The sequence below is a fragment of the Anabas testudineus genome, chromosome 6 (genome assembly GCF_900324465.2).
Source record: "Anabas testudineus chromosome 6, fAnaTes1.2, whole genome shotgun sequence".
Taxonomy (NCBI): Eukaryota; Metazoa; Chordata; class Actinopteri; order Anabantiformes; family Anabantidae; genus Anabas; species Anabas testudineus.
The window spans coordinates 13,480,351-13,492,897 of record NC_046615.1 but is presented as its reverse complement, the minus strand read 5'-3'; the positions used below and the strand labels follow the sequence as shown (position 1 = coordinate 13,492,897).

Below are 12,547 nucleotides of genomic sequence, written 5' to 3'. Positions count from 1 at the left end.
ACTGTAAAACTGAAAATGTGAATGACGTTTCATGTTTGGACACAAAGGTTTTACACATTTATTAAAAAAAAAAAACAATTTGCTGACATACTTACAGCAGATACTGTAAACACACATTTAGCCCTGCGCTCACACATTCACACACACTCCCTCACACCTAAACTGTTTTCTTCACACTACTTCGGATCCTGTCCTCTGACTTTATGTGCATATTAAACCCCAATACAGTAGTTTGTTTGCATGACACCACACCTTAACAACATATTGTTTTCACCAGCATTAGCCAGTCAACAGGTAATTACTTACTATTTTATTTTTAAATTACTACAAATTACTACTTACTTTGTCATTTCAAATATTTCAATTTCACTTCAAATATTTGTCCTTGAATTGATTGATTGATTGTAACTGACGTGATATGAAATTTAAGACTGGCTATTTGGGCTTCTATTTATCATTAACTAAGAATTATTAGTTACACAAATTCCTGTAAAAAAAAACAAAAAAAACAAAAAACAAAAAAAAAAAAAACAGACAATGCTAAAGATTGATCGCACTGCTGACCTGCTGAACACAACTCAAAGCTCTATTGTTCAGTGAAAAGTAATTAGTCAGGTCCAAATAACTATGTAAAACTCATTCATCTGATTTCCTTACTGCTGGGAACCCAAATGTGTTTGCATGTATGTAATAGGCATTAGCATGCCTCAGTTAAACAGCTTAATGTTAAGCCCCTTACTGCTTATTGCTGTGGTATTCAATTCCATATATTCTAAAAGGCCAATAGCCTCCATTAGCAACAGATACAAAGTAATCAAAAACTACTAAAAAGTAATGCCAAAAACAAAGTGCACACAAACATCTCTGACCTAAAAATTATAGTTATTCCACAACATGAGCTCAACTGTGCTGTGAAATGCTGCTTAGGCAGTTCTAATGTTATGGCTTTAATATAAACGTAATGTCCTACATACGTACTGTACATCGCAGATGAACATGCAGTGTTAAATATGGATATCATTAACTTAATCACTTCTGTTGGTGTGGTCTTGTACATGTCATGCTCCACAGTTCTTGCAGTCAAAACACAAAAATGTTGTTATTAGCTCAGTAAAAGAAACTGCTAATTTTACAATGTGACCTGTGGTTAATTTTTCACTAGTGATTATTTGACGACTCACAGAGCTGATAAGACTCTAAAATAAATTCATGAAGTGATCTAATAGTATTATGTCATCTGTAATGTGGCTGGATGTTGCTTTTTATATTGTCTAACCTCTGTGAACTATAAGGTCAAAACCCTCTGCCCATCTCTCCAAACATCCTTTTAAACCTTTTAACTATAGTAACAAGTTAACTGACAAGTTCAGAAATGGATGTTTCACAGTTGTGTTGCCAATGTTGACTCATTTTTGTACATTTTGTTATAACTTACTCCTCAAGTCTTTGCTGGCTCTGACAGCTGGAAAGAAACATGTAATTAAAAAAATATTAAAAGCAAATCAGCTCCTACTTCCTACCTTGTTTCAAGAGCATCAGCAGTTTCTGTAAGCTTGGTTTTAGTGTCTGACTTACTGTCTTCTGACTCCTGAATTTTTCTAGGAGCCTTTGGGCTACAATTTGCCTTTTTAGACATCTGAGGGCTGCTTGAACCCAACTTGCGGTTTACCAATGGGCTCCTTGAGCCCTTCATCTTGGTGGGCTGCTGGAGACTTTCTATTGTCTTAAGGGGGCGTAGGCCAAGAAGTCCACAGTAGTAGTTACACTGATGGTGGGTCAGGAACTGCTCCAATATTTCAGGATGGCCATACTCAGTTAATCCTTGGTATCTGAAATATAAAGGACCACTTTATTGTAGCTGTTCTAATAGCAAAACCACACAACATTTTAATCTACTGATTCAAATACAAACCCTTTTGACTTGGTCACAACTTTAACATTAGTCATCTTTGTTTCAACACCTGCAGACACAAATCAGAGGTAATTACTAATATCTGTATTCCCACTAAAACTGTAGATAAACTGTTACTTTTGTCATAAACTTACCTTCTAGCCGAGTGACGAGTAAATTGCCATGTGTCCACTGATGAATCCAGTGCTGGAAGGTGCTGCATTTCTGCTCCACCTCAGAGGCAGTTTGTGTGAACAGCTTGCCTTTAGGATCTATCATACAGTACTTGGTGAAGACACCTTCAAGGTCAGCCTCCACTGTGGCATATGGCACAGAGTTCGCAGGCCGGTACATTAGATACTGAGGAATCACTCTGAACAAAAGAATAGGGGGATCATCATGTGAAGTACTATAAATGTAATTATATATCAGATATGAGTTACTGTGTTATACTTACTCTAGTGCACATCCAAAATTCTCACTAACTCTCGCTTCAGCTGTGAAGATTTTGCAGTATTCACGAATCATGTTTTGGACTTTGCATTCCTGCCAACACAGAGATGAGTGAAGTAGATGCATGTGCTGCAATAATGCACTAAGGGTAACATACCAACAGTTTGTCGACAATAAATCTATCACTCACTTGCTTTGTTATCTGTAGATTTCTCTCTGCAAGATTGCTTTCCTGTTTGGTCCCGTAGGCAATAGGGTTTTGAACTTTGATGATGCAGTTGCTTCCAGACTCATAGATGGGATCCAGGCCGTAAATTACCCTGACTCTGCTGGCTTTGTGAGCGGAGCCCTCCCCGATATGCACTGTCTCTGTCATAATGCGGCCAAAGTACTTGTCACCCCAGCTGCCAGAGTCAGCCAGGCCTTTGGCGAATAGCAGAGGCGTCATCTCGATTTCCTCTCCAACTAAAAAACAGATACAGATATTTACAATGAACAACAATTTACAGAAACTTTAAAATTGGCTGGTATTTGTGGTAGTCATCCGATAAATGTACCTCTCAAATCATCTTTTAGCAGTATCTCAGACAGAACTGTAAAACAGTAGACACAAATATTCATAAAAACATATTTGGTGATGTTAAAATTTGATTTTATGCTCCAGGAATACTGTTTCTTACTGTCTGCACTGAGCAGGTAGTCAGTGCTGTCAGTGCCATATTCATTCTTGATCGTACAGCCGTATACTCCACAGTCTTGACTGGTTGCCAGGACAATAGCCAGTGCTACTTGACTTTCATCTCCTCCACTGAGGACAGAAAAGGCAAAAACACAAGGTTAAAAACACGCCAAACCAAGTGGCTCATCAGTGTTGTACCTAATGTCAAAGATTCAGCAACAAGCCACAAGGTGTCGCTGTGAGACAGAGAGCTGTGCTGCGTGTGTTTGCTGACACAGCAACCCACAGCACATATATAGACTTTCAATGCGGCCTGGAGATAGGAAAACGAATGTGTCAGGTTACAGTTTCTGTGTCTAGCCAGAGATTCACCTCTCTGTGTCACAGCTGTGGGTTCACAGTCTCATGAGCAGGACTTCTCTGAGACTGACAGAAGGCCATGGGATTTATTCTGAGGGCCAAATCATTCCTTGACATTAATAAAGAAACCCGTCAAGTAGAAAGAAAAGGGTGACAAGTTCTTACATTAATAGTTACATTGTATAATATTGTGGTTTATTTACCTTCGCTTCATCTCTAGTATTTCCTCTTCATCTCTGTACCACTTAATAGTGGAGTCACTGAGGACATTGAAGAACTGGCACCACAGCTTCAGGTGTCCAGACGCATCTGCAAATGGCTCTCCCCTAATCTTACGGATGACCTGTGGAGCTGGTGGTGCATGAGAGAGGGGTGGTGTCCAACAAGGGAGCCAAGGTAAATACATACTGCACTGGAGAGTGGAGACTTTCTAAGGTTTCCACTTCCTCAAATGCCAGTGTACTGACCAGAGTCACATGTTGACAAACCTCAGAACATACACAAAGAATTTCAAATAACCTCCTGTATTATGTATTTTGTGAAAAACTGAAATAAAATGAATAAACAATTTAAATATATCACACTGAGTATTCATTATTATATCTACAGAAATCCATCATTACCTTTATGAGGGTCTAGTTTCTTTTCAGCTGACTTCTCTTCTCTCTTGGTGCTGGCTGGCTCTTCTTTGGGCGTCTCCTCCATGACTTTTGGCACCTCCAAGGTGGCTTTTCTACGGCTCACCAGTGGAGAACGCCTTTCCATTGGTGGGGTGTTTTGACCTGGGGGAGCTTGTAGTAAAGCTGCTCTACGAGCCTGACTTGGTGACATGTAAGAAGTCTCCTTCTTGCCTTGATTGTCTAGTGCACCAACCACTGTTCCTTCTCCATCTTCTTTCATTTTTGGGATGAAGATTTTACGGCGAGCTCCTGAGGCCAACTCTTCAGGTGTGGCAGAGCGTATAAGTGACAGACTGTCTCTGCGCTTTAGTCGAGGGCTGCTTTCACAAGAGAGGGACGATGTTGGTGTCGAGGCTCCACTGAGATCTTCATCTGCTTTGTCACTCTGAGGATCAGCCACAGTGATTATAGGAACAGCCTTCACAGCCTCGTCTGAGTCTCGAGCACCTTTAGACATGAATTTGCGAAGACTGGCTGGACTCAGTGATGGATGTGTTGGGGGTTTAGAAGTGAGTCTCTCAACACAAGTTTTGTCTTTTTGAAGGTCCTCAAGAGACAGAACATTGTCCATTTTGATCTCTTTAAGGGGTTTAAGTGCTAAGATTTCAGTGACATTTTCTTCTGTTGATTTACTGCGTAATGGTACATTGTCTTTAACCTTTGGAGCTTCATATAGCAAGGGTGGAGTGGTCTTGTTTATACGCATATCTGCCTCTATTTCTTGAAGGTTCTGCTTTGTACTTTGACTATTTTCAGGCTTTGTGGGCATATCATTACCACCATCGTTTTTTGTTCCCCTTTGTGTGACAGCTGAAGTTTCTGTCCACACACTGTGTGTGGGCAGAATGAGCGCAGGGTCACTTTCGTGACAAGTGACTGCTATTGGTGCCACCACAATCAAAGGTACTGCTGGAGTTTCAAAAGGTTGCAGTGTATGTGAGTCATGGGGATAACTAATTAAAGCATGATCTTCCTTGTCAGCAATATATGAAACATTTATAGCAGGAACTGTTGAGCAGTCCATTTGAGGGAGCTGTTCACTGCTTTTCACATGTTGCTGTTCCTGCTCAAACGTTTTTGTCTCCTCATCTAATTGCGCAACTTCCTTTACTTTCTCTGACAGCAAGAGGTTATAATCATTCTGCATACCTTTTTGTGTGGGCAACAAACCCATTGAATTAGCTGTGCTCTGGTCTTTCATTATTACCTCGGGCATATTAGTTACATCATACTTTTGCGAAATAACAGGTTCTGACTCTGGCTTGTTTAGTGCCAAAATAGTTAGTGGTAGTGTGCACTCTTTAAACTCATTTATTTCAATTTTTGGGATTATAAAATGTGTTTCATTTTGGTTTTCATGTGGTAACGTTGCTGTAATATCTGGAGTTTCTTCAGTAGTAGATATTTTGATTTGTGGAATATTGTCTGAAGGCCAATCCAACTCTTTCTTACTGCCATCCTGACATACAGTATTACTGTGTTCCTCTGAAACCTTAGCAGTACTTCCTTTGTTTTGTGCTACTGAAAGGAGTTTAGTTTCATCCAAGTCTACTTTCTTGTCTGTCTCCACTTCAAAGTGTAATCTCTCATCCATCACTCCAGTGCTTTTTCCTTCTACAATTGTATGTTTTTCTTTTTTTCGATTGTTACACAAGTTAAATTCCAAGTCATTCTGCAAAGTAAAATTTAAAACCTCTTTCAAGTCACTTCTCTCTCCACTGTTGCTAAAACCTGAACTCTGTATTGCACTGACATCATGGGTGTCCGTGCTTTCGCCTACTATAGATGTAGTGCATTCAGGCTGTATTTTTAGGTCACCCTTCTCTAAACTCTCTGGGGCTGCAGTGGGCGGAAATCCTACATTCATTTCCTGAATAAGTGATGTACATTTGGTCTCTTCTTTTACATTCTCGCTGTCTGCACTGTACGCTGCCACAGCAGTCAGTGGTGAAAGCACCTGATCTTGCGTGTTAGATTCACATGGTTCTATTATCTCTTCCAGCGAAAATGTTGTTAAATCAGTAATTTCTGATCTGTTTATATCCGAGCACGGCTGTTTGCTTGATTTCACTTCAGCTTTCTCTTCCTCATATACTTTATTGTATGCATAGGTATAACAGTTCTCCTCTGTGTCAGGTTTCTCTTCTTTGCCCACCTTATCAACACTCATCTGCTCTTCATGCAAAGTTTCAGTGGGCACTTTGCTTTTGCTATCTGAGATAATATTGTGAGGGGTAGTCAAGCTTTCTTCTAGACAAACAAGGTTTGATGTGGGGGGGCATTCTTCTTCATAAGTAGCTTTCGTGGGTGGAAAGACGGCTATATCTTCCCTTGGTGAAGACTCATCTCTTGCAGTCTGGTGATTAGGATGTGGTGAAAGTACGAAACAAGCTGGCTCTTGACGGTTAACAGGAACCTCTTTGATAAGTGAGACTACCAGAGAATCTTTGTCCTCCATCTGAAAGAAAAGTAAACAAAAATCAATTTAGTACTTCATTACTGGTACATGTAAAAGTTTTTGTCTTTCACAGTAAACTTCATAACAAACACTTTTGTTTTTACTTCTTATGCTTGGAAAATATTTTCACAGATTGATTTGTGGAAAAGTCAATTAACATCATGTTAGAGTAGTTTAAAATTGTTTCAAGAAGCCAGTTATAGGCAAACACGGTGACTTTTGATACTTTTAACTTTAAAAACAGCATTGTTCATTTCTGGTGAAAACAGAAATCAGCAGAAGCAACAACACTGAACTGTGTTTACACATACAAAACATCTCTGGTGTGTAAAACTCTCCAAATCACTCACTGAACATTCAATGTGTATGTTATGTCTATGATTTAGGCAAACAAATGATTGAATGCGTGAGTTTGATTTTGAAATTGCTTGTGTACTCTGTGTCTTCTCTTATGTACAGGGAAATTCCCATGCTTTACACAGGTGTGCTGTTTACACAAAGAACTTGTTGGGCAGTAAATGTGTGACAGCTAGTATCTTAATAACAGACCAGTCATCACATGCATGACTTATCTACATCTACATAATAGGATCATTTATTAAGCTCAAGGTCAACACTGATGGTAAAAAATAATTTAACCTGACTGTGATGTAAACATGCAAACGTGTAATATGAAATTCCTAAAACACATCAAATATTAAAATTTAGTATGCACTAATGGGAAAATGTAGAAGTGCTGCTGGGTTTTTCCCCTTACAGCCCCTGTTGCTGTTATTCATCTCATTAAAATGTATGTAGAAAAGCAATGTTACCACGTGCTACCTCGTGACAACATGTTTGGCCAGCAGCGACTACTAAGAAAAAAAGAAGTTGTTGCTTTCGATGGAAGGGAACTGGTGTCACATTCAGTCTAAAAATGAAGCTCTGGTCATACATACAGCTCTGTGTGTAAATAGATGTCACCCTCCTGTGAGAAAACATTGTTTAGATAAAGGCTTTTGACTTCCTCCAATTAGTCACTTGTGAAGTCTCACATAATACTACCAACACAGCAGTTCCACATGGCCATACAATTACTCAATGTAACTCAAGTGACTAGTGCTTAAACATAGTAAATTTAGTTCCTGTTTCCACATGTCACTATGCACCATATAACTGCTTGTTAATTCAAATATAGGTATATATATTTACATGGTGGCAGTGAGGAATGCATCCATACATGTGACAAGGCCCTCGTTTCAAGATGAATACTGCTGCAATACTCACTCTACTACCGCACAGCCCTCTGTCATACAAAGCCCGGTCTGTAACGTGAGAACTACTTCTGACATTCAGTTTCATCATGATCTCTGACGCACTGGCCTCCCAGGCATTGGAGCCAATATCTGAGATATTCCCCATCCTGTTTTACAGTTTGCAGTGGTGATGCAGAACATCCCCCACCCCCACACACATTTAGTGCAAGCTGCTGTGTTCTTATGGTTCTCAATGTGTCTCTGTTGTTTGGCTGATTGCTCTTGAGTGATACTGACTGAAACCACAGCTACTCACAAAGCCAAACTGGTTCACCCCACCAGCTACTGCTCACTGATTTTATACTGTATATTATAGTAGCTTTAGTAGCTGTGTCCCACACTGTCACATGAGTAATACATCTAACTATGATATGTCATCTGCTTATTATCAGTCACATTTACAACCAAAAAAAAACAACAGCAGCTCAAAGCCTAACATGTTTTATAGGTGACATAGTTCAGGTTTTGGCTGTAAAGTATCTTATTTTGTAGCACAAACGTGAGCTGACAACTGTGCATACCTCGAGAACTTGTCCAGACAATGGCATTTCTTCACCTGGACTACTATGCTCTGTCCCCACAGACACCTCCATGGCCTCCACAATATGACCAGGCTCATTGACAAACTGCTCAGTGGACTCCTCTACGCTCTCAGATGGCAATGTATGAGCTGGTGCCAGAGCTTTGTGCAGGACACTGTGTTCATGCATCTCGAGCGACACTGACTGTTGTTCTACATCCACACTTCCTGAAGACTCTTTTGGTTTATCCATTTCCATAGGCACCATGTCCTCTGTAAGAGGTTTGTCCACATCTGGGTTATGCTGTGGTTGCAGTCGAAATGATGGGGGCGTTTCCGGCTGAGAAGGCTGTGTTGAGACATGATCCAACTCTCTTTCCTTGTTGTCAGTGGGATCATAGAAGTCCTTCTTACTCTTCCCAAAGAAGAAGTCTTTGACTGTGTGAAGCATAGATGAAATAGAAGCCTGGATGTTGTGGTGGTCATGATCCTTATGAGCCTTGCTGTGATGTTTGACTTCTGAACCATGTTTACTGTGGGCTGCTGTATGCAACATCTCCGACTGACTTTCTTTTTCTTCTCTTACTATGGCCATATCCACTTCTCTCGTCTCTCTATCTGCGTCTAGTGTATTTTCTTCTTCTTCTTTCTCTTTTTGTATGGTCTCTTGCTCCCTCTCTGTCTCTGTACTGGCGTTTATAATCCGTATATCTACGTCTTTAGGTTTCTCCACCCAAGATGAGTTCTGTTTCTCCTCACCAGCCTTGGACTGGAGAGTCTCTGCCAGAAATTGTGCCAGACTGATTCCTCCATCATAACAGTTTTCACCTCCATTTCCCATCATATGGCTTCTGCCATAGCTGATGCTACTACTGCTGTTATTAACACCTGCATCTACACCATTTGAGATCTTTATTTTCTTTTTGGCCAAGGCTTCCTCCGATGGGGGCGTCTCCTTCTCCAGGCCACTTTCCTTGACATCAGTGCTAATGCCATTAAGTTCTGCAGTTGCTCCCAGTTGTTCCACAGCCTCAGGTTGCTTTACTGCTAGTTTTTCCTGCTGTAGTGAGACAGGTCGCTTCCTTGGAGGACGTTCTGGACTACTCTGTGGTTTCTTTTGCTGAAGGTTTTCTTTGTCTTCTTTCTTGGTATGCCCCTCCAACTCTTTCTTTTTCTTCTCTGCTTTCTGCTTCAGCTTTGCAAAGAATCGCTGGTGGATTTTGTACTCATTCATGATGCCAACCTCCAAAACTCCTGAGCAGGAGACAATACCTTTGCTATTGCTTGCTGAAGCCTGATAAATGGCTGCATCATCCAATGTGCAGCTGAAAAAACATATAAAACAAACACTTGTTATAATATATATGTTATAATATATAACCAATATTGTTGGTGGGCTGACAGTGTTCAACTCAAAGACACTGTATTTCTATTACGCTGAACTAAAGCAATTAATTATTTTTGCATGTTTGTCTTACATACTTGTAAATAATGAGGGTGTGGGTTTTTCCATTCCGCCGAATTTCATATTTTGGGAGTCCACAGTACCGATCCATTTCCATATCATCTTTATACCATTTCAATTCTGGAGCTGGGTAACCTACAGACATGAATTGAGAATAATGAAATGAAACCTCTAGTGCTACAAAGAAGTATTAACTTACAAAAAAACTTACAAAAATTGTGCAAAATATCCTCTCATATGAATAGACACTGGAAAAATTACAAGCAAAATACAATACCCAACAATCTGCCTGCAGAAGAAATACTGGAAAGTGCTTGTATATTGCCTGTTATGTTTAATGACAAATTCACGAAGAATGCAATAGTTAATTTGGTGGTTTTAAAATGAAATCTTTCCTTGGTTCTCAGATTAGTCACATCCTGTCTTCACATCACAAACTGAAAACCTTCAGTTACTCCTGCAAACAAAAAGTAGTGGCACGCACATACACTAAACCTACCTGACACAACACAGGTGAACTTCACATTACAGTTTTCTGATACTGCCTTTGATTTCAAGGTGGTCTCAAACGAAGGCTGTATGTCCTCCGTCAGCTGAGCCATGACGCTGCACAGCGTGCTCCTAAAAGGCAATACTAATGTATTAGAGTGTCAACCACTTGGTTTCAAGTAGTAGACACTTTTATACTTCAGTGTCATTTCAGTGTCCACATCACCTCTGTGCAGTACATTCCAATAATTTAGGAAAAGATGTTAATGGAAATTTCTGGTAGTGAATAGAATATAAAACACAGAATTTTGTGGGGTGTCAAGCAAAACAAACTTGTCAATCCAACACTGAAACTGATCAGCACTAAATAACTGAAACTGAAACACTAGACAAACTGAACACTACATTACTGTTAAAATATGTGTGGGTTTCATTCTTAAATTGAAAAAAAACAAAACAAAAGTAGTTTGATAGTTAAGATGTTAGTTGGGTGGAACGTTTCAAAAATATAGTTTACCTCGTTGGCCTGTAGTGAGAATACCTTGAATAGCTATTCAGAAGGAGGCAAATGAAGTGTCATTGATGAATTAATATAAGAATATAGAAGCCAACTTAATAAAATTGTTCAATTACTGCCCTCCTCTGTGACAAAAAAAAACAATGTTTAAAAAATACACATGTATGTAAATATGATTTTTGACCAACAATGTGATGTACCAATTACAGATTAAATTCTTGAAAAAAAGTAATGGTTTGACTTGCTTGACTCTTTACAGCTGCCTGTTTATGTTTTTGGAATTGTTTTAACTTGATCTGTCTGACCCAAATTCCTTTTCCTGAACACTATGCAATGCATAACTGTTTTAATACAAACCTGCTTTACAGAGAACACATTTACATGAGAGTTAAGATTTACATGCTCTGCTTACAAGTGTATGACATTTGAGGGTGTACCTGTTTTCGGGCCTAACATTTGAGAGGTAAGGATTGCGGCTTTCTGAGCGGCCATTGGAAGAGCTGCCCTCCTCTTCACTGAAGCTGCTTGTCCTCCCGTTGCCAGAAAAAGATCGCGTCATTGGCCTTCTAGAAGTCATCGTCCAATGAAGCAATTAACCAAAAGTACAATCCAATACAAATGCTTCACACAAAAAATAAAACTCCTCCGTGTTCACATCCACAACTTGTCAAAATGCAAATTGAATTGTATTGTCCATGTAAAAGATCCTGGAGAACAAAAAGAAACAGTTCAGAACAGTAACAAACCTGTTGGAAGTTAATAAAGGAAGGATTATTTGCTCATACAAACTCAAACACACACTTTAACCTTAATGTTTGTCCTTTCTGACCAAGCAATGTACTTGCATTGAAGCAAGTTAAAAATAGGATTAGCTATCGAGCCTTGGTAATACTGTTAGTGGTTAAACAGAAAATTTAAACCATGAAATTTAAATTCACATGTACATGTTAAAATACAGTTTAGATGTTGGTCACCTTAAAACATGATCGGTTTTCCAACTTACCACTGAGATGTTGTCAGTTTTGCTTTGAAGCAACAGTCTGTGTAGAAAATCTCTGTAACTGCTTATCACAGACAAGCATGTGTTGCCCAGGGTCTATTTATAGCAGGCCTACAAATAGGTGCAAGAGCACATATGATTTTCCCAAACTAGACTTTAGACTTAGCAAATAAGTCTAAAAAACCATGTTAACAATTTCAACTAGAACACATGCTTTGTTTTGATCCATCTTTTTAAGTTTAAAAAAAGGCGTCCCGTCTTAGTGTGATACTGTAGTGGAGGTCATGTAGGCTTTCAAAACATACAGTGGTATGAAAAAGTATCTTTTATTTCTTCATTGAGAACAACCATAGAAACCTCATAGTGATAGTGGAAAAAGTGTTCACATACTTTTTCTTGCCACTGTAGGTGGTTCATAATGTTGCTGATGACAACCAACAGTCTATGCTTTGCTCAACTGCAATTCCATTGCAACAAATGGTCAAAACATGGCCACTTGCTGCTCACATCAATTAGAATCAGCTGACAAAATCTATGCTTTGATTTAATTGTGTAATGGTATCTTAGATAAGTGATGTGTTAGCTGTGTTATCATTTTAGACCAGTGTTGATTATTTTCAGTTATTGAGCTGTTTTATATGTACATTTGTTTTATAGACAAATCATTTCTCCAGTTGTCTTTTATTTATAACCTCATAGAAATGTTATTCACCATTTAAAATAGTATTTTTGTGTAACAA

At 39.1% G+C, this 12,547-nt stretch overlaps 1 protein-coding gene across 1 annotated transcript; it reads right to left on the bottom strand.

Annotated features, from left to right (window-relative positions):
* Positions 1-92: 92 nt before the first annotated feature.
* alpk3a (alpha-kinase 3a) lies at positions 93-12,151 on the bottom strand. The gene is made up of 14 exons (XM_026365178.1): positions 11,811-12,151; positions 11,245-11,514; positions 10,301-10,422; positions 9,819-9,936; positions 8,338-9,661; positions 4,007-6,521; positions 3,587-3,734; positions 3,025-3,152; positions 2,902-2,937; positions 2,535-2,809; positions 2,349-2,437; positions 2,047-2,264; positions 1,913-1,961; positions 93-1,829 (listed from the first exon to the last, which is right to left on the bottom strand). The coding sequence occupies exons 2-14, from the start codon at positions 11,382-11,384 to the stop codon at positions 1,517-1,519; spliced, it is 5,475 nt and encodes a 1,824-aa protein (XP_026220963.1). The 5' UTR covers positions 11,385-11,514; positions 11,811-12,151; the 3' UTR covers positions 93-1,516.
* Between the last annotated feature and the right edge of the window lie 396 nt (positions 12,152-12,547).

Coding starts and splice junctions, on each gene's coding strand:
- alpk3a (XM_026365178.1), bottom strand. CDS start 11,384: ATGACTTCTAGAAGGCCAATGACGCGATCTTTTTCTGGCAACGGGAGG. Junction 9,662..9,818: donor CACACCCTCATTATTTACAA/GTATGTAAGACA, acceptor ATGTTTTTTCAG/CTGCACATTGGATGATGCAG. Junction 2,810..2,901: donor GCTAAAAGATGATTTGAGAG/GTACATTTATCG, acceptor TCTGTTTTTTAG/TTGGAGAGGAAATCGAGATG.